The sequence below is a fragment of the Sapajus apella genome, unplaced genomic scaffold (assembly GCF_009761245.1).
Source record: "Sapajus apella isolate SASKATOON/1434 unplaced genomic scaffold, GSC_monkey_1.0 scaffold15, whole genome shotgun sequence".
NCBI classification, from domain to species: Eukaryota; Metazoa; Chordata; class Mammalia; order Primates; family Cebidae; genus Sapajus; species Sapajus apella.
Genome location: NW_022436955.1, coordinates 8,550,221 through 8,572,187, shown reverse-complemented (window position 1 = coordinate 8,572,187; position 21,967 = coordinate 8,550,221). Strand labels below are relative to the sequence as shown.

Genomic DNA, 21,967 nt, shown 5'->3' with positions numbered 1-21,967 from the left:
TTTTCATCAAGGTAGTGAGGAAACTGCAGAGGCTGACTTCCACTTCTAGTGTAATGAGTTGTAGCTGTTGAACTCTGACCTTCCAACTCCTTCTGACTCCTGAACTCATCCTTTTAACTGATTTCTAAGAACTGCCACTCCTCACCTCCATTTCTTCTGCACACCTCTGACTGCTCAGCTCCTACCAACCTCCTGACCAGAAATCCTGAATGGATTCCCATTATCTAACCAATAAAGTCCTCATTCTTTCTTTCTTTCTTTTGAGACAGAGTCTTGCTCTGTTGCCAGGCTGGAATGCAAGTGGTACGATCTCGGCTCACTGCAACTTTCATCTCCCGGGTTCAAGCAATTCTCCTGCCTCAGCCTCCTGAGTAGCTGGGACTACAGGTGTGCGCAACCACGCCTGGCTAATTTTTTGTAGAGGCAGGGTTTCACCGTGGCCAGGATGGTCTCGATCTCCTGACCTTATGATCAACCCACCTAGGCCTCCCAAAGTGCTGGGATTACTGGCATGAGCCACGGTGCCTGGCCCAAAGCCCTGATTCTTAATACTGGGATTTAAGGACCTGTCATTGTAGCTGGGCCTCTGCATTGCCTCACCCAAGAAGGCACAATTCCCATGATATTCTAGGTCACTAGGGCCTCCAGTTGTATGCAGAGCAGCCCTGCCAACTGCGACCTAGACCTTCAAAATGAGATGAAAACTTCCATCTAGGTAAGGTCACTTATTCTCAGTACAGCACAGACTCACGAGCCCCTGCAGATATGCATGGTAGACTTTTATAGGCTATTTCCCAGCCTCTTATTTTATAGAAGGAGAAACTGAACTCACAGGGAAAAGAATTTTTTCTAAGTTTGCACAATGGTTCAATGGCAGAACCTAGGCTAGATCACTGTAATCTTGACTTTTGGTCTAGAGATTCTTTTTCTTGTCTCAGTCTTCTTAGAAATTCAGAGAAGGCATTGTCTGTATCTGAACAAGTGATCCGTACAGCTACATTATTTTAGTCTCGACTAGAAGAATCACCAAACTTTTTTTCTTCCTGATTATAATAGTTTACTGGATTTGCTGTTTTGATAACGAAAGAAATCACATAAGTGAGTTTACATACAGAAAGCTTGGTGTCATTCAAGGGCATTGCAAGTGATCTCACAGAAATTCAGGAACAAATCAGTAGGGTGGGCTCCATGAAGACAGCTGCTGAGGGAGTCCTTAATTGCCAACCTCTTCAGATGCCATGTGTTCTGCTATTTACATGACTCAGAGACAGATGTCACGTTTGTTTCTCTTTAGTCTGTAACTTGCTCTAAGCCCTGATTTCATTGAAACATTGGTCATCAGGTGTCACTTGGTAGCCATTTGGTAGCTATGCCATTTCTCAAGTGCCTTGTAACCTTCCTATTTTAGTTCCCTCACTAACTGCAAAAGGTTCTTATTTTCTTTCATCGAAGTTCCCAAAGGTATCTGATTCACCCGCAATATTGTTTTGAACGAGGCTGAAATAATCAATGGTTGGTTTATGATTTAGCTGTCATTGAACTGAGAGTGATTTAATGAGCCAGGGCCCAAAGTGGGAATGGAAGCTCCAGGCACTGGAAGTTGTGGATATGGGAATTTACTTGCAAGAGGTTTTAGTAGCCAAGTATAGAAACACAGGACCGATACTTTACAAATTTGTCTGCAGAAGTATAGTCATTGATTCCTTTGTGCTCTTGTACATAGTCCTATCTGTACTGAACACATCATATCATCATTCATCTGCTTAGACAGCAGTCTCACTATTGTTTGAGAACAGTCTACAGATTGGTGGTACATTGAGGCTTGTGCATCTTCAGAGTTCAACCTAGGCCTAGAACTGTTGAAAAGTTATTACCAAGTGAAGACACAGACAAATAAAAAAAGCTTGATGCATATTTACTGCTTGGAGACAAAGGGAGGTTTACATACAGGCCCTTGCTATCACAAATGACATTACATATGTGAAGCATCTGTTTATCATCACCACTTTGCTCTAATCTTCCCTCAGGTATCTTAGCTCATCCAAAAGAAAAATTGAAAATAAAATCTATCTCTCTTTCCACACACTCATATATTTATTCATAGTCAGAAATGACACTGAAGTCAGTGTTATCCTGCATGTGTTCCTATATTTTATTCATCTTAATGATCAACATTTAAAAATACTACAGTAAGAAAAAGGCTGTCTTACAGATTGAGTAGACTACCAATAATAAGTTATTCATTGCACACGTATTTAACGTGTTGTCATTTGAAGATGATTTAGTTACTTAAAGAGATACATAATTACTGAATGAATATACAACTGTTATGTCTGGGGCCTTACATGGGATTCCTATAATACTTTGTGGCCATGAGACCCTAAGAATATAAAGCCTGATTGTATTTACTGAAAAAATAAGTGGAATTCACATCTAACAAAGATTATTTTAAATAGCAAATAAAAATTTTGGAGCTGAGATGATCTTTGCAGTTGGTCATGCAATATTATTGTATTGAACATTGGGAATCTGGACTTTGAGACATCGGTAGCCAGGTAAAATAGTCCAAAGTCAAGCCTGGCTTCTGCAGTCCTGTAAACTTGCATTGCAATTACAACATTGTCAATGATTCAGGGTGTACTTAGGTGAGTTACATAAGGACACTGAGCCTTACTTTCCTCCTAGATAAAGTCTGAGTGATATTTATATGCAGTTATGGTGAAAATGCAATAAAATAATGTGTACCAAGCCCTGAGCATACTGTCCAGCACTAGAAAACTTAAGCACCTGACCAAGGATAGTACCTACTTTTATGACAATTTAATGTAAATCATGAGTGACAGAACACGGATTTGAACCCAGGTTTGCCGGACACACAGGTAGTGAATGTTCCTTCCACTTTCAAAGCTGAACTTCTGTCATTCTCTATTTCTCTAGAAGCAGAGACTCAGACCTCCACTGAAGCAGTTTTAAAATTTCCACTCACCTTTGCAGAGCGCTGGGGTCTTTGATAAGGGGCCTTATTTGCTGCCTACTTTAACATTTGAATTTGGTATTAGAAATCACAGCAGCATATACAATAACCTTTTTGCAGTCTCTACTGTGTATTTTGCACCTGAGAAGAAGTGATTACCCCAAGCTTATGCCTTGCTGCAAGTCTGGAAATCAGGGGAGAAGAATTATTGAGAAGTGTGACTCAATAATTCTTGTAATATTTCTTCTCCCCTATTCTCTATGATTTCCACAGACGTGGCATAATTCCTGTGATTTGATTTGAAATGAGAGACCAGCTCAGTGCTGAGTGATGAAATCTGAACAGGGAATAAAATATGCTTGAATTAATTTGCATAATAGAATTGGATTGGTTACAAAGCTGTGTTTGTTGAAAGGGATGCCAGAGCCCCTGAACTCACCAACAAGGGGACTTTGCAGATACAGAATGGGGGTTTGAGCTCTGGTGTGGGTCTTCATAATAGCCTTGATGTAATAATAACCTGTGTCTAACTGTAAATTAGCTATGTGAAAATGAAAAAGCAGGTCAGCCCATCTGATCCTTCTAGCTCCGTGGGGAGGAGACAGCTGAAAAACCAAATTTGCTTGCTTTCTGCTAAGCGCTTTCGTCTTTCATTCTCCACCCAATAACAATTTCCAGCAGGAGTCCAAATATACTTAAACACTCGTATATGTCATTTTCTTTTACAGAGACAAAAGCAGGCACAGCAAGAGAGTTTTATGCTCAAGGCGCGGTAGCTTATGACAGGCTATCTGCTCTCAAGATAGAGGGGTGAGCCTTCCATTTAGAGCTGCTGGCTTTGCACATCTATTTTCCTGTCATGTTATTACTGCTGTGACTTTCAACAACATTTATTTTTCCCTCCAAGCAATATGCTCCCATCGTAAAATAAAGTTCTACTATATGTTTTAGTAGAACCCCAATGTTTAGGCATCCTGGCATACTGCTAAAAAATGTTTTAATGGAAGGATTCTTCAAGAACTGCCTTGGGTGTTTTTATTAAAACCAATTAGAACATTGATATATTTCCCTAATTATTACCAACATCAAGGTATTCTTAGGAGGGCAGCATCCTATTAATTTTCGTGGGAGATTCCTACCAAGTCCCTACCACTAAATACATCAATCAGTTCGCTAAATTCTAGAAGCATTTTATAAAACAAAACAAAACAAAAAAACAAAACCCACTCTGAATACACCTTTTCTAACCTACACATTTAAAAATTCAGAAATAGGTATTTAAAGTAAAAAGCAAAGGTCAAATTTTGTGTAATATGTTGTTTAAGGACATGGTTATACTATGTTATTGATGGTTGCTGATGGGCTGTTGTAATTACCTCTTGTTCATTTTCACTTTGGCCATTGATACAGAATCCTTTCTCTTTCTTTCTGGTTTGGATTTTTCTTTTTATTTATTTATTTATTTATTTATTTTAGTCTACTTCTCAATGCTACCAAAATTTAAATACTCATGTTAAGGCTATTGTGTCTATTTGTATAAGTGTGCCTAAATTTGGCTTGCAGCCTTCTCTTAGGTAAAATTGTAGAGAGTAGGAATGAAAGTCCTCCAACCAAACATTCAGGGTTCAATCCCAGCTCCTTCACTTGCTGACTCTGTAACCTTGGACAAATTACTTAATTTTGATGTACCTCAGAATACTTACCTGTAAAATGGGAATAGCAATAATGCTACTTTTTAGGGTTTTTGTTAAGATGTGATGACTAACTCATGGAAAACACATCCAAGAATGTTAGGTAGATAACACCTGACAAATATTACCTATTATTAGTATTTTCATTCTAATCCTGTTATTAGTATACACTGAGTTCCAATAGTAATTTACTTCCCACATTTACCTGGCTTCTAAGTTATTGCTTTTCATCACAATGTCCATATAACTTTCTTATGAAATTCAAACCCAAATAAATGACAAGAGTTAGGACTGTTTACTGGTTAAGAACATGGACTCTAGGGCCTGATGTCATGGGTTCAAATCTCAGGTCTATTTACCACAAGTGTAAGTCTGAGTAAGTTGTTTAATGTATCTGGGACTCAGTTTTCTCATCATTTAAGAGAAGAACATACATGGCACCTATTCATAAGATTGCTATAGAAATTAATAGGTGGATTACTATTTGCAAAGCTTTTAGAGCAGTAGTTAAGAAAAATAACTTGCTAAATTTTCATTCTGAAAGTGATTTTTAAAAAAGATTATGTCTTAAAATTCATCTTATACATACCTAAGATTAACCATTAAATAACTTTCTATATTACATATAGTTATATAAGCATTTAAAATAGTGGGTCATTTCTTTTAAAAGCAAGTTGACTCAGTATCTTTTCCAAAAGAAGAAAAGAGATAATTTCATCTTTTCAACATATTGAATGTTATTGTTTGTTGATCATGTGGAACCCCTTAAATTCATTACTATTAAGCTAGACATTTTTTATTAAAGGAAAAAAGCTGTCATCTTGTTTCAACACTTCTAGTGTTAGGAATAATTGTGCTTTACAGCAAAATGGCAGCCAGAAGAGAGAGGTGCAGAAATATCAACTTTAATTAAACCCTTTCTTTCAAATACACTTCACGGCTTATATGCAAGAATAATTTATCAGTGTGTGAATGAGTGTTTAATACTTGGCATGGTGCAAGATGGGCAGGGATCTTGCCTCACCATATGCTGTTTCCTTTTTCTTTCTTCTTCTGGAGTTTCCACAGAGACAATGTCAAGTTTGGAGTTGAAATGTGAGATTCAAATCATATATTCAAATTTTACGGATGGCCTGCTTTGCGCTCAGGTGCCAGACATGTAAATGTGAATAAGATATAATCCCATTCATTCAGAAGCTTCCAGTCTAGTAAAGAGACAGTGTATGAATCAGAAGAAATGTCCCCTCAGTAGTTCATTGAAATTCTTAACTGTGAATATGAAGCTGGGAGCCACTTGTAGAAAACTTTACAGAGGCTTCATTTTATGGCATGAGAGAGGCTGGGTGTGGTGGCTCACGCCTGTAATCCCAGATCTTTGGGAGGCCGAGGTGGGCGGATCACTTCAGGTCAGGAGTTTGAGACCACCCTAACCAACATGGAGAAACCCCGTCTCTACTAAAAATGCAAAATTAGCAAGCATGGTGAGGCATGCCTGTGATCCCAACTACTCAGGAGGCTGAGGCAGGAGAATCGCTTGAACCCAGGAGGCAGAGGTTGTGCTAAGCCAAGATCACGCCACTGCACTCCAGCCTGGGCAACAAGAGTGAAACTCTGTCTCAAAAAAAAAAAAAAAAAGAGTGAGACAGAACCTGTAAGAGTAGAATCAATGAGTTCCCATGGCAAGTTAGTGCCCCACGCTCCACCAAATCTCAAGTTTCCTGACTTCTGCCCAGAAATCTTCCTGTTGTTTCATATTGCCTCATTTTAGCATCCAACCACTCCTGGGGCCTTCTCTGTGCTCTTACCACACAGTCAGTTTGGCTTTCTAGAAACAGCATGTGATGTATTTTATTAAAGTGTCTGAGTCTGAGGATGAAACTGCTAAATGATGACACTGCCTTTTTCATTTTTCTCTCTCTCCCCTGTAGACTTTCACATATCTCGAAGTGTCTGTCTACTACCAATATTAAAGGTTTCAGCTCCCCTATTCCTTGAATAAAGACTAACATAATATCATCCCAAAGTGTTATTGAGGACAGTGACAGTCACCAGGCATTAACTGCACATCTGTGGCCTCCTGAGATACCACTTTGCCATGTTACAAAGGAATCAGAAAGGCTTGGGTTGGCAAAGTCAAAGGCCATCAGAAGGGAATGGATTTGTATCTACAAATTATAAGTTCACCAATTCTTTTATTTCCTAGGTTGCTGAGGTCAGATGGCTATGGTATCCCAAGTAACTCATTTTTTTCTCAATTTCCATCTTGGAGAAAACACCTCATCACCCTCTTTGGGGCATCTCCATGTGCAAGGCATGGGTACCTTTACAGTTCTACATGGTTAGGGAAGCCTCACAATTATGGTGGAAGACAAGGAGGAGCAAGTCACATCTTACATGGATGGCAGCAGGCAAAAAGAGAGTGCTTGTGCAGGGAAACTGCCCCTTATAAAACTGTGAGATCTCCTGAGACTTATTCCCTGTCACGAGAACAGCATGGGAAAGACCAGCAACCATGATTCAGTTACCTCCCACCGGGTCCATCCCACAACATATGTTGAATTCAAGATGAGATTTGGGTGGGGACACAGACAAACCCTATCAGACCTGTCCCATTAAGTCTTCTGTAAATATTTCAGTAACCATCAGTATTTTCTTGAGATCTTCCCCTATGTTGTGATACTCTAGGAAAAGAAGAAGGAACCTAGTGCATGCCCAGTTCTGAACTGTGTGTTCAGGCCTATATAGGTGCAAGAATTCTTGTCATCTTCATTGTTCACATGAAATCGTGGAGGTTCAGAGTGATTGATTGGCATGCCCAACATAACTCAGATTGTAGAATATGAAAATTATATTCTTATCCAGGTGTACCTGATCTCCAAGTCTATGTACCTTTCACTATGCCAAGATCCATGCTCTTTCCTTCTTGTTCCCTTCTTCCTTGAATCATTTCAACTAAACCAGGCAGCAAAAAAATTAGATGATGACAGTGATTCCTACAATGCTCAGTGAGTTTTACAGTTTCATTTAGACCCAGATGCTGAAACAGAATGTTATTCTCAATATCAATGTGTCATCCCCCTGCACAAGAACTTTCTGAGATTCCCTCACATTGGTGGTGAAGTCATCTGATTTTCTGGAATCTGGGTGGCATGCCAGAGAGAGAAATTTGTTCTCCAGAAAACAAGTGTATGGTTCTAAGAGAGGAGAACAAACAAAGGGAGTTCCTTAGAGAAGAATTAAGTTTTCAGCATGAGAAAGTTCAGTGAAGAATTCTAGAACCTGAGGCAGAAGTTAAGGACTGCTGATGAGAGCCAGAGTGCTGGAAAGAGGATAGGAGTGACTATGGGTCAGAAACTTGTGAGGAGTGTGGAGAGGTGAAAGGCCTTATTGGCCTATCCTTGCTGGTGTTGAGTAGCTGGGTTGTGACTGGGTGCCAGGAACATGACCATGGGCTGGTTGGTAGGGCATACTGGCATAGTGTTTTGCTTTATTTTCCTTCTTCTGGTTAGTGAAAGCTTGTAAAATATCCATTCTGAAACTTCCAGGCTAAGCAAGGTAGGATCTTTGGCTTTGTGGATGGGTCTTTGCCAGACAAGAACAAATCTTCCTCCTTGAATTGACACTATATACTTAACTGATTTACCAAAGAGAACTTGATGCATTACTTCTCTGGTAAATATTTCAGTAACTATCAGTGTTTTCTCAGGATCTTCCACTACATCCCTTCTCTAGCAGGACCCATTGTCTGCCTGCCTTCTTCATTACTATCTCCAGGCATGCTGAACGTCTTGGAGCACACTGTGCTTTCGGATGTGCTGTTACTTTGCATGGAATCCTACAGCAGTTTCCTTTCTTATTACAGCAACCTCACCAAAGGATCGAGTCCAGCCATCCATCCTCTCCCTGGACTGAATCCCCCTGAGGACTATATGTTCCTCATCTGGGCTCCTTTAATTCCCTGTTTCCTGTTACAAAATCATATCTAAGCAATATTTTGGTCAATTATAATAATAGATAAATATGGAGTGCTTACTATGTACCAGGCATTGTGCTAAGAGACATATATGCATTACTCATTGAATCCCTGTGACAGCTTTATAGTGGGTACATTCTTATCCCCACTTCATAAATGAGGAAGCTGAGCTCACATCCGTCGGTGAGCTTCCCCAAAGCCCATAGCTCCCACCTGATAAAACTGATTCCCAGTCCTCTGTAAGAAGGCTTACAGAGTGGAATGGAAATGAAGTGGGGATTTGGCCTGCAGCTAATCCAACCTCTCTCTGCTTGCAGAAGCTGACTGGGGACGTGGGCAGGCCTGACGTGATGAGCTCAGCCAGCAGAGACATTCCATTCCAAGAGAGGTCTGTGTGACGCATCCGGGAGACCACCTCGGCAAGACCACCCCACAGTTGGTGGAAGGGGTGACAGCTGCATTCTCCTGTGCCTACCACGTAACCAAAAATGAAGGAGAACTACTGTTTACAAGCCGCCCTGGTGTGCCTGGGCATGCTGTGCCACAGCCATGCCTTTGCCTCGGAGCGGCGGAGCCACCTGCGGCCCTCCTTCCATGGACACCATGAGAAGGGCAAGGAGGGGCAGGTGCTACAGCGCTCCAAGCGTGGCTGGGTTTGGAACCAGTTCTTCGTGATAGAGGAATACACTGGGCCTGACCCCGTGCTTGTGGGCAGGGTAAGGATGCTTTCCCTCAATCCTCAGCTCTCTATCCCACCACTGGAATAGCCATCTGTGTCCAGAAAGAAACAGAAGGCCTACAGGCATCTAGGAGAGAAAACACCAATGGCCTGAACAGCCAGTGAAACTCCCCAAACATTGTACATAATATGTCCTTCCAGATGTTTTTTTAAAATTAATAGACTTACCCATATTATGAATACTTCTTAGGTTTTTCCATTTAGTTTTATGGAGTTACATCGTAAAACTCCATTTAAAATTTATCATTATTATTTAGATATGGGGTCTCTCTCTGATGCCCAGATGGACATGCAGAAGTGTGATCATAGCTCTCAAACTCCTGGGCTCAAGGGATCCTTCTGCTTTGGCCTCCTGAGTATCTGGGATTACATGCTCATGCAACCGTGCCTGGCTCATTTTCATTTTATTTAATTTTTTGTAGAGACAAGATCTTGCTACATTGCCCAGGTTGGTCTCAAACTCCTGACCTCGAGTGATCCTCCCTCATCAGCCTCCCAGAATGTTGGGATTACAGGTCTGAGCCACCACACCAGGCTCAAACTCCACTTTAAATGGCTGCTTAATAGCCCATTAAATGGACATAGCCATAAATTATTTAACCATTTTCCAATTGGAGGCATTTCCCCGGGCCACACCCTAACCCCAACTTGATTGCCCCTCCTTTAGACCCTTTATCATAACTTTCCTTTTTGTATTCAACGCATCTACTTATGAATCTGTCTGCTTCATTAGACTTCAAACTACTTTGTGTCAGGGACAGTGTCTTCCTTGTGTACTTAGGTCCTGATGCTAGACCCAGAGATGAATGATGATTTTATCCCTGTTTCCACAGGAATGGTAAAACCCAGTGAGAGGACTTCAGATTCCAGGCTCTGTGGTCTCTGTGTGTCCGTTCCAGAAAAGTGCAAGTGTAGAAAGAGAGTCCAAAATACAAATTCAAGAGAGTTTGGAAAATTACCTACCCACTAGAATTTGTAGTAAAGTATACAGTTATCTTTCAGATGATAGTGACATTAAAACTACAAAAAGATAGGCATGGCCAACACAGTGGCTCACACCTGTAATCCCAGCATTTTGAGAGGCTGAGGCAGGTGGATCACTGGAAGTCAGGAGTTCAAAACCAGCCTGGCCAGCATGGTGAAACCTCATCTCTACTAAAAATACAAATATTAGCCAGGTGTGGTGGCAGATGCCTGTAATCCTGACTGCTCCAGAGGTTGAGGCAAGAGAATCACTGGAACCCAGGAGGCGGAGGTTGCAGTAAGCTGAGACATACTACTGCATTCTAGCCTGGGAAACAGTAAGACTTTGTCTCAAAAGTAAATAAACAAACAAACAAATAAATATAATAAAAAAGATGATTATCAATGTATTTAATATTAACAATATAATAGTGTTATTACTAAAGTCATTTTCTTATTTTTGTTAAAGTATTTTTTATTATTACAATTTAAATTATTATTATGAGATAAAGGCCTCCATCTCAAAAAAAATTAAAAGAAGAAAATGGATGCTTAGATACATAAGAACTAAAACCCTACCATGTGCAGCTGCTGTGCTAGGCAAAATGTAAACTAGTTTAAGATAGCTGCTGACCTCAAAGAGGTCTAATGGAAAAGAGACAGTTACCTAAGCAATTAAAAAAAAAAAGAAAGAAAATGAATAGTTGAATAGTGAGGAAATTCAGTGTTAGTGATTGTGAATTTACATGGTAATATTTGGGAGGGCTGTGAAAGGAAGGTTGCAAGGAGAACATGGTAATGACTGTAACCTAAAAGATGAACAAGGATTATCCAGTGAAAGGGCAAAGGGAAAGAGAGTAGGTATGAGGGGTTTCTGAACAGTACTAATTTCTACAAAGTTATCTTAATTGTTCTTTTACATGAGAACAGCACTTCATATTCACATAATTGACTTACTTGAAGGAACTTCACGTTAGAATCTCAATTCCAAACATTGTGTAAGTTTGGAAAAATTCTTCTTGAAGAGATGTACCAAAGAATTTCATTCATTTTTATCCCAAATGGAAAGATGTGGAAGTTGATGTGAGAAATGGAAACAGAAATAATTGGCATATGGAATTCCCTAAGTAGAGGGGATGGGCTGTGTGCCCAGAGAGGAAAAAGAGATCTCAGCCATGGCAAGGAATGAGGAGCTTGAATGATGTGAAGGGCTGTGCATGAATCATTCTGAGATATGAATAGAACCTTCTGCCTTTGGGACTTTCTCAATGGGAAGCAGTGTGTGTGTTCAGGATGGGGGTTGCAGAAGAAACAGGATCTGGAGAGCCATTTCAGCATTTCTGTGGAGCAAGCAATTGCCATGCCTCCTAGAAGAAAACATAGGGGTAAAAAAGAGGGAAAAGGAAAACTCTAGTATCATTCATGCTGTGTGATTTTCAAAAGCTAAGCATGTGAGAATGAAGCTGATGTCGGGTTGGCTAGGGGAAAGATAAAGTGGTTGGTCCTGTGGATCTTTCTTTTGAAATGTGCTGAGACAGTTCCCTAGAAATAGGAGGGATGGAGTAGATGGTTTGTTTCCTAACAACCTTTGATTTGATGACATTCAAGGTTGAATGCTTAAGATGCCCTGAAAAAGTGAAATTTGGCAAACCATGAACTTTAAAATTTCTTGTAGAAATACAGCCTGTGTCACGCTGTGCTGTGCAGAGAGGGAAGCCATTCGTTTTTGGAGTTAAAAATTGGCTGTGTATGCCTCAGTAACTGGATCCCTTGATAGCACTGAATGGCTTCTGAAACTCTGTGTGTGTGTGTGTGTGTGTGTGTGTGTGTAGTCTAGTTAAGTATTCGTGTCAGTTGTATAAATCATCTTTGTTAGAGACAAAAAAAGGAAGTTATATCCAACTTTCCAACCTGAAAACAAAGTAGGAAAATAATAGGAAATGTTTTAAGTTTTTAGTTATTTGGCTGATCATGGAATAGATCTGTTTAATTTTCAAGAAACTTGTCAAATTCATATGTAACGTATGAAGGCCTTTAGAAAGATTCAGTGTCTAGATATGCCTATTAAAGTAAGCATCTCATTTATATTTTCTTGTTCTCAATCGCTCATCTTTGCCCTTAAGTTTGCCAGGTCTGCAGCAGGGTAAACAGAGGAACAAACATAAGCCTCCCCTGGAATTGGGGTGGGGGCAGGAACTTTGCCTTCATTAAGGAAACTTGAACGAAGATTGGGGCAATTCTGTTCATCCGTCATAGGGCATCAAACAGCTTTGCATGTTTCACCCTCAAATGGACTTGTTCACCAGAAATGTGTTAGCCATAATTTCATGACAACACATAGTTTGTTATGAATAACAAATTCTGCAGGAAAGTCTGTTTATTTATCCCCTGAGAAACAGAGGGGACTAAAAACAAAATGGTTTTTGTAATTTGTACCTACAGGTAATCCCTTGAGCTGAAATAATTAAGGTTTCACTGAAGCACCGCAAATCAATTAGATGTCTTTGGGGAAATTGAAACAATATAAAAAATTTTAAAGTCAATGTATTCAATCTTCCTTTATGAGCAAGGTCTCTAGGCCTCAGTCTCATAATAATAATCATGAAGTAAGTTCTCTAGGCCTTAGTCTCAATAGTAATTTAAATTGAAATAATAAAATACTTCAAACAAAAATATAAAAATGGCATTAGTAATAAATACTATTAATATTGTTAATATTAAATGGCATTGATAATCATTATATTTTTTATTTTATTGTTTGAGGCAGAGTCACACTGTCTCCCAGGCTGGAGTGCACTGGCAAGATCTTGGCTTGCTACAACCTCCACCTCCTGTGTTCAACGGATTCTCCTCCCTCAGCCTCCCGAGTAGCTGGGATTACAGGCGTACACTACCACGCCTGGTTAGTTTTTGTATTTTTGGTAGAGATAGGGTTTCACCATGTTGGTCAGACTAGTCTTGAACCCCTGACCTCAAGTGATCTGCCTGTCCTGCCTGTCTCAGCCTCACAAAGTGCTGAGATTACAGGCTTGAGCCAATGCTCCCGGCCTTTTTTTTTTTTTTTTTTTTGGACAGAGTTTCACTCTTGTTGTCCAGGCTGGGGTGCAATGGTGCATTCTCAGCTCACAGCAACCTTGCCTCCAGGGTTCAAGCGATTCTCCTGTCAGCCTCCTGAGTAGCTGGGATTACAGGCATGCGCCACCATGCCCAGCTAATTTTCTTTTTTATTTTTAGTAGAGATGGGTTTCACAATCTTGGCCAGGTAGGCAGATCACCTGAGGTCAGGCATTCGAGACCAGCCTGGCCAACATGGTGAAACCCTGTCTCTACTAAAAATACAAAAATGAGCTGGGCGTGGTAGCATGTGCCTGTAATCCCAGCTACTTGGGAGGCTTATTTAGGAGAAATTGCTTAAACATGGGAAGTGCAGGCTGTAGTGAGCCGAGATCATGCCATTGCACTCCAACCTGGGTGACAGAGTGAGACTCTGCCTCAACAAAACGCCCCAGAACAAAAAAAAATTTAAAAAGATAATAGACTCCATACAGTGGATGAGGAAGATCTATAGTTATAAATGTGGAATGGTCATCTAAATTTATTGTTAGAGGAAAATGATGAGGTGAAGAATGATGTGTATACTCTGGCACTTTATTGTAAAACAGTAAACTAGAGTACATATGTATCTGTGTAGATTTTCTTGCATATGCATAGAATAAAATATCTCTTGTAGGATTCACAAGAAACTTGTAACAGTGGTAGTCTCTGAGCACAAAAGAAAATGAAGGAGTGGGAAAGAACTGAGAGGAAGACTTACTGCATAAATATTTGCTTATATGTTTTTAAATAAACATACATTTATTTCAAACTATTGACAGATATGTTTAGGTATTTATATTTTGTATCTGTGCATATATATGGAGAGAGGTAAAGGGAGATCATGAATCTTAGAGCTAAAAAATATATGTGTGTGTATATATATATATACATATATATATATATATATATATATTTGCACTCTGGCTTCACTGTTCTGCAGTACGGCCTTGGTGAAGGCTATGATCTTCTCTGAGGTTGCCTTTCTCCTGTTGTAAAATGAGGATGAACACCTCCCTCTCATGATATGTGTGTGCATGGCAGATTGTTGCAATCACTTGTAAGCAAGTTTCTATGACACCACTGCATTCCTCACGGAATTGCAAATCTCAATTTCTTTTTTCCAGCTTCATTCGGATATTGACTCTGGTGATGGGAACATTAAATACATTCTCTCAGGTGAAGGAGCTGGAACCATTTTTGTGATTGATGACAAATCAGGGAACATTCATGCCACCAAGAAGTTGGATCGAGAAGAGAGAGCCCAGTACACATTGATGGCTCAGGCGGTGGACAGGGACACCAACCGGCCACTGGAACCACCGTCAGAATTCATTGTCAAGGTCCAGGACATTAACGACAACCCTCCGGAGTTCCTGCACGAGACCTATCATGCCAACGTGCCTGAGAGGTCCAATGTGGGTGCGTACAGTAGGGGAGGCCTGCTCTGCTTCCAAGCCTGCTGTCTCTATGGCGGGTGGGCTGAAGTCCCTTCTCCCAAATCAGGAAGTAGAGCTGCTTCTGTATCTTCTATGGCAAAATAACAAAACAAACAAATATTCTTATGTTCCTCTGTAAAATGCAAATAATTTCTGGTCTTGCAGGAATAGAGATAATATACATCCAGTCACTAGGGCATACTGATGATGTCTAATAGGTAATGATGATGGTCATATTTGTTGCATGTATGCACTGTGCTAATTAATAATGACTTACATACACTATTTTATTTAGTTTTTGCAATGATTAATCTTTACCACGAGGTAATTCCAACTCACCCTATTTCTCAGATAAGAAACCCACACCAGAAACAAGATAACTAATTTCTGTAGGGACATCTGAGCTATTAAATGGATCTTTAACGTACATTTAACCACAGCAGTATGTCACCATGTATTCAGAAGTAGGTATAGCTTTTCAACACGATTGAAGACACATTAAATTGCTAAAGGATAATTTTTCTGAAGGATTTCTTTAAAGAATTAGCCACTTTCTGGCAATAACTTTCTTTATATCATGCACATAATGAAACATTTATATAATGTTTCTTAAGAAAGGTTTGTCATTCAGACAGAGAGTAGAACTGTTCTAATCAGGGAGTAAGTTTGCTTAAAAGAGATTTAGAGCTCAAATGAATTTGGGATCATTTTACAAATGAGAAAATCCAGCACCAATATAGGGATCAACTTACTTAAGAAAGGTAGATGTGACTCTAGAAACCCAAGATCCTTTCACTGTGCATACAGAGCTTTTTATGCCAAAAAATGGTGTATTCCTTCTCCACCAGGAAAAGTCAAGTACTTATCAAAAGCCAGCCTGAACCATTTTCCACCTTTGTCTTTTCAATTTTCCCTGCCCAGTTCTTCAGCTTCTTGATGTTTAGCATGTGTATTATAATGAGAAACAACAAATATCAAATAAATCCATATAAAGGAGATAGCAATGTCAGCAACTGAGTGGCAGGCGAAGGGATGCGGTGGAAAGGCAAGCCATCAAAAGATAATAATCCAGGGAAATTTTTATTATTCTCACCTTTGCGGGCTCATTGATGTTTAGGGCTAAACATTCAGGCTTTTTTTTTTTTTGATGGAGACTTGCTCTGTTGCCAGCCTAGGGTGCAGTGGCAGGATCTCGGGTCACTACAATCTCCGCCTCCTGGGTTCAAGCGATTCTTCTGCCTCAGCCTCCCAAGTAGGTGGGACTTCAGGTGCACGGCACCACACCCAGCTAATTTTTGTATTTTTAGTAGAGACGGGGTTTCACCATGTTGGCCAGGATGGTCTCAATCTCTTGACCTTGTGATCTGCCCATCTTGGCCTCTGAAAGTGCTGGGATTACAGGCATGAGTCAGCGCACCCGACCCATTTTTTTTTTTTTTTTTTTTTAGTTTCAATTTTTATTTTAGATTCAGGGGGTACATGTGCAGGTTTATTTATTTATTTAAATATTTTATTTTATTTTGAGACAGAGTCACCCAGCCTCTGTCACCCACGCTGGAGTACAGTGGCACTACCTCGGCTCACTGCAACCCCTATCTCCCAGGTCCAAGCAATTCTCTTGCCTCAGCCTCCCAAGTAGTTGGGATTACAGGCGCATGCCAGCACGCTTGGCAAATTTTTTGGGTTTTTCATACACAGAGGGTTTCACCAGGTTGGCCAGGCTGGTCTCGAACTCTTGGCCTCAAGTGATCTGCCCACCTCAGCCTCCCAAAGTTCTGGGATCACAGATGTGAGCCACCATGCCTAGCCCAAGCGCAGGTTTATTACATGAATATACTGTGTAACATTGAGGTTTGCAGTATGAATGATCCCATCACTCAGGTAGTGAGCAGAGTACCCAATAGATTTCAGCACTTGCCCCCTCGCCCCACTCTAGTAATTTCATGTTTATTATTCCCGCTGGGTAAACATTCAGTCCATTTATACCCAATGCTTAGCCTCCAGTTATAAAAGAAAGCATGTGGAATTTGGTTTTCTGTTCCTATGTTAATTTGCTTGGGATAATGACCTCCAGCTGCATCTGTGTTGCTGCAAAGGGGTGATATTATTCATGCCACCATGTATAGTATTCCATGGTATATATGTACCACATATTGTTTATCCAATCCACTGTTGATGGGTACCTCGGGTGACTCCATGTCTTAGCTATTGTGAATAGTGCTGCAATAAACATACAAGTGCAGGTGTTTTACAATTTATTTTCCTTTGGGTCTATAAAGAATAATGGGATTGCTGGGTTGAATTGTAACTCTGTTTTTGTTTGTTTGTTTGTTTGTTTGTTTGTTTTCCTGAGACAGAACCTCACTCTGTCTCCTAGGCTGGAGTGCAGTGGCGTGATCTTGGCTCATGACAATCTCTGCCCCCTGGGTTCAAGTGATTCTCCTGTCTCAGCCTCTCATTTAGCTGGGATTACAGGCACCTACCACCAGGCCTGGCGAATTTTTTTTGTATTTTTAGTACACACAGGGTTTTGCTATATTGGCTAGGCTGATCTGTAACTCCTGATTTCAGGTGATCCACCCTCCTTGGCTTCCAAAGTGCTAGGATTGCACCCAGCCTTGAATTGTAAATCTGTTTTATTTGAGACTTCTCGAAATTGTTTTTCACAGTGAACTAAAGTACATTACAACCAACAGTCTATATGTGTTCCCTTTTCTCCACAGCCCCACCAGCATGTTATTTTTTGACTTTTTAATCACAGCTATTCTAATTAGTGTGAGATGGTATCTCATTATGGGTTTCACTTACATTTCTCTGATGTTTAGTGAAGACCAATTTTTTTTTTTATGTTTGTTAGCCATTTGCATATCTTCTTTTGATTCATGTCTTTTGCCCACTTTTTAATGACATTGCTTGTTTTTTCACTTGTTGAATTGTTTAACTTCTTTATAGATTCTGGATAGTAGACCTTTGTTGGATGTGTAGTTTGTGAATATTTTCTCCCATTCTGTAGGTTGTCTCTTTACTCTTTTGATAGTTTCCTTTGTTGTGTAGAAGTTCTTCAGTGTAATTAGGTCCTACTTGTCAACTTCCATTTTTTTTGCAATTTCTTTTGAGAACCTAGTCATAAATTATCTCCCAAGGCCAATGTCCAGAATGGTGTTTCCTAGATTTTTCCTAAGATTTTTATAGTTTGAGGCCTTACATTTAAATCTTTAATTTACCTTGAATTAATTTTTCTATATGGGGAAAGGTAGGGGTCAAGTTTCATTCTCCTGCATAAGGCGAGTCAGCTACCCCAGCGTAATTTATTGATTAAGGAATACTTTCCTTATTGCTTAATTTTGTCAACATTGTTAATGATCAGATGGCTGTACATATGTGGCTTTATTTCTGGGCTCTCTATTCTGTTCCATTAGTCTATGTGTCTGCTTTTGTACCAGCACCATGCTGTTTTGGTTACTGCGGCCTTGTAGTATAGTTTGAAGTTGGGTAACGTGATGCCTCCAATTTTCTTATTTTTGCTTAGGATTCTTTTGACTATTCGGGCTCTTTTTTTGTTCCATATATGTTTTAGAACAATTTTGTTTTGTAATTCTGTGAAAAATGATGTTGGCAGTTTGAAAGAAATAGCATTGAATCTGTAGATTGCTTTGAGCAGTGTAGCCATTTTAATGATATAGAATGGGAAAACATGCTATGCTCATAGGTTGAAAGAATCAATATCATTGAAAGGATCAATATTCTATTTGTTTGTGTCATCTATGATTTCTTTTGGCAGTGTTTTGAATTTCTCCTTGTAGAGATCGTTCACCTCCTTTGTTAGAAGTATTCCTAGATATTTTATTGCTTTGTGGCTATTGTGAATGGCACTGTATTCTTGATTTGGCCCTCAGCTTGAGTGTTATTGGTACATAGGAATGTTGTTGATTTTTCTGCCTTGATTTTGTATTCTGAAGCTTTACTGAAGTTGTCGATCAGTTCTAGGAGACTTTTGGCAGAGCCTTTAGAGTTTTCTAGGTATAGAATCACATTATTGTTGAAGATATGATATTTTCCTATTTGGATGCCTTTTATTTCTTTCTCTTGCCTGATTGCTCTGGTGAGGACTTCCAGTGCTATGTTAAATAGGACTGGTGAGAGTAGGCATCCTTGTCTGATTCTTGCTCGAAAAAGAAATGCTTCCAACTTTTGCCCATTCAGTGTGATGCTGGGATGTAGTGTCATGGATGGCTCTTATTATTTTGAGCACTCATGTATTCTATTATGGTATATGACAGTATAGTCTTTATTGTCAGACAATACTATGAAGTATGGCTGTACTCCTAACCAGCCATGTGAACCCAGGCAACCCATTATACCTTTCAAAGTTTTTATTTTGCCATCTATAAAATGAGAATAATATAAACTATGTTGAGGGTTAAATAAGATAGATGTGAAATACAAAAGCATTTTAAAGGATGTAGCAGAGTTCTAGAAGGAAATTAAGCATTAAAAATTAATGATTTCCCTAGCCACACCATGAAGGTATTTTCTTTTATAAATCTGCCCTGCCTAGAATAGTGACTAACAAATGGGAAGAGCTCCAAAGAGGATTTTTATTCTATGAAATAATGAATTATAGAAGGGTAACTAGAAAAAAGTGAGGTGTACACCACACAAAAATCACTGACAACCTTATAAATTAAAGGTAGTGAGAGGCTGTGTAAACTGGCACCCTTGCCTCCCACATAGAACCTTGCCCCTCTCCTCTGCTGAAAATGTTACAGAAAGAACTTGAGTTTGGCTGCATGCTGGATCGGGGTCAGACTCTGGCAATTACCAGCTTTGTGAAATAGATTACAAAGCTTCATATCTCTCATACTCAATTTCTCACAAATACAGTGGATGTAAAAAATGCCCAACAGAGTAATGCTGGTAAAATACGTGGAATGTGCCCCCAGACCATGCTGGCACAGAGAAATTCGATAATTGCTGGTTTTCTTCTTCCAGCTCCTTTCTCCCCACCCTGAAGCCCAACACGTCATGCCCTAGATACTTGCTATTTGTGACCAGCCAGGAACAAAGGTTGTTTTTAGAAAAATCAGAACCCCATCTTTCTTCAATTTCCTGGTTTCCCTTCAATCTGACCCATGAAAGCTCCCCTTACCTCTTGCCAGATGTCTACTGTTGATTTCTGTGGCTACCAGACCAGCTACATGTGGGAAGATGCAATTTTCATGCCAGTAGGGAACAACATTCTGCTCAATATTTATGGTCATAAATTAATTAAATCATAGTATTAGCAGCAATTTTATTACATGGAAAGCAACAATAAAATGATGTATTTATTGTTCTGCTACAAATGGAAGATTGCACTTTGTCCTTTCATGAAAAGCAATTTATTGTTAATTATCATTTATAATACTCTTTGGGAAGATTTTAATGTAATTATTTGATATAACGAACTTTTGAGGTGCATGAGTTTTAAGATATTTTTGCAATAATGTTTATAATATTATTTTAATTACCAACCAATGCAGGATATACTATATATACAGAAAGTTCATTTTTAAACTGTGGGCATTTTTATAGTAAAGGAAGGAAGGGAGGAAGGTTGGTTGTTTTGTATCTCAACTCCAGGAAAATGAGAGCATGTTGAATAATTGTAGTGCCCTCCTCAGGGTTGATTTTAAAATAAAACTTTGTAAACAAGAACATAATTTGAAAAGCTGAGGGGATGTTGCTAATTAATTTATTTCACTTTTAAGGAACGTCAGTAATCCAGGTGACAGCTTCAGATGCAGATGACCCCACCTACGGAAATAGCGCCAAGTTAGTGTATAGTATCCTCGAAGGACAACCCTATTTTTCTGTGGAAGCACAGACAGGTACTGTGGAATGTCACTGTGATTTGTGACACATGGTGAATAGGAGGTCCCAGGCATGATAAAGTAAACCTATTTATTTCTCTGTTTTCTCAAATATATAAAAAGAATAAAAAGGGGCTACCTTACAGGGTTAATGTGAGTATTAGACTCTTGGCTTGTGCCTGGCATATAGTTAGCATACCATGAAACATTTATTATTGTTTTTCCTATATTTCACGATGACCAAAACCAAATATCATCTTAAAATTAAACTTTAATGTCAGTAGGAGGAGAACAATAAGGACTAAGGCTTCCACAATGCTCTCTATATTTGTCACATAAATGTTGTCATATCTACAGAGAGAAAAAGCTTCCAAATGTCTCCTAAAGATTTAAGTGATCATGCCATCATGGGTCAATATCCAGCAATCATGTAGAATTCGATTATTATAATTGTTTTCACTGACAGGTGATAATGGACAGTATGCGCTTGTATAAGCATTGTACATATTTTAACTCATTGGTTCATTCTTTTAAAAATTAACATTTACATTTTAATGTATTGCAGGAAATATGATCCTCTTACTTTAAACTTAATATGCACCATCGAAACATTCCTATGAATTGTATGCAGCAATAGTCTTACAAAAGATTGTGCTGGAAGTCAAAAAATATGAGTTTAGTCATGGGTATCCATGTAATCACCACACAAATATTTCAGTCTAGGGTATTTATGTCTGAGAAGAATAAGGTTATTATTTGCATGTACAACAAAACATAAATACAAGTGCTATATAGTAATTTTTATGATTTGCTTGAAAAGACATAATGATGCTTCAGTATGGCTGCCTTTGGTCATAATTATCATGTTGAAATGATTCTTGCTGAGGGCATGGGCTATTTTATTCAGCATTGCTTCCTCAGTGCTCAGAACTTTCTTGTTGTCATAATGTTGTTATAAACGAATATCTGTGATGTTTTCTGCTCTCCTGTCCAGGTATCATCAGAACAGCCCTACCCAACATGGACAGGGAGGCCAAGGAGGAGTACCACGTGGTGATACAGGCCAAGGACATGGGTGGACACATGGGCGGACTCTCAGGGACAACCAAAGTGACGATCACACTGACCGATGTCAATGACAACCCACCAAAGTTTCCACAGAGTAAGTAGGTGGGCTTGGCTTTCACTTTTCCATGGTGCCACAGCCATCTCTCTGCCTCCTCTAACCCATTCCTGCTTTACT

General features: G+C 39.4%; 1 protein-coding gene across 6 annotated transcripts in view; it reads left to right on the top strand.

Annotated features, from left to right (window-relative positions):
• Positions 1-21,967, top strand: part of CDH11 (cadherin 11) — a 166,666-nt gene that overhangs the window by 103,408 nt on the left and 41,291 nt on the right. For 5 of the 6 annotated variants that reach the window (XM_032284107.1, XM_032284103.1, XM_032284106.1 and 2 more), the window contains 4 exons: positions 8,956-9,354; positions 14,561-14,855; positions 20,623-20,742; positions 21,719-21,886. In XM_032284107.1, the coding sequence (XP_032139998.1) occupies positions 9,127-9,354; positions 14,561-14,855; positions 20,623-20,742; positions 21,719-21,886 (811 nt within the window). In that variant the 5' untranslated portion in view covers positions 8,956-9,126. Of the gene's footprint in view, positions 1-8,955; positions 9,355-10,863; positions 12,947-14,560; positions 14,856-20,622; positions 20,743-21,718; positions 21,887-21,967 lie in introns of those variants that run through there. The other variant, XM_032284108.1, reaches the window with a different exon arrangement.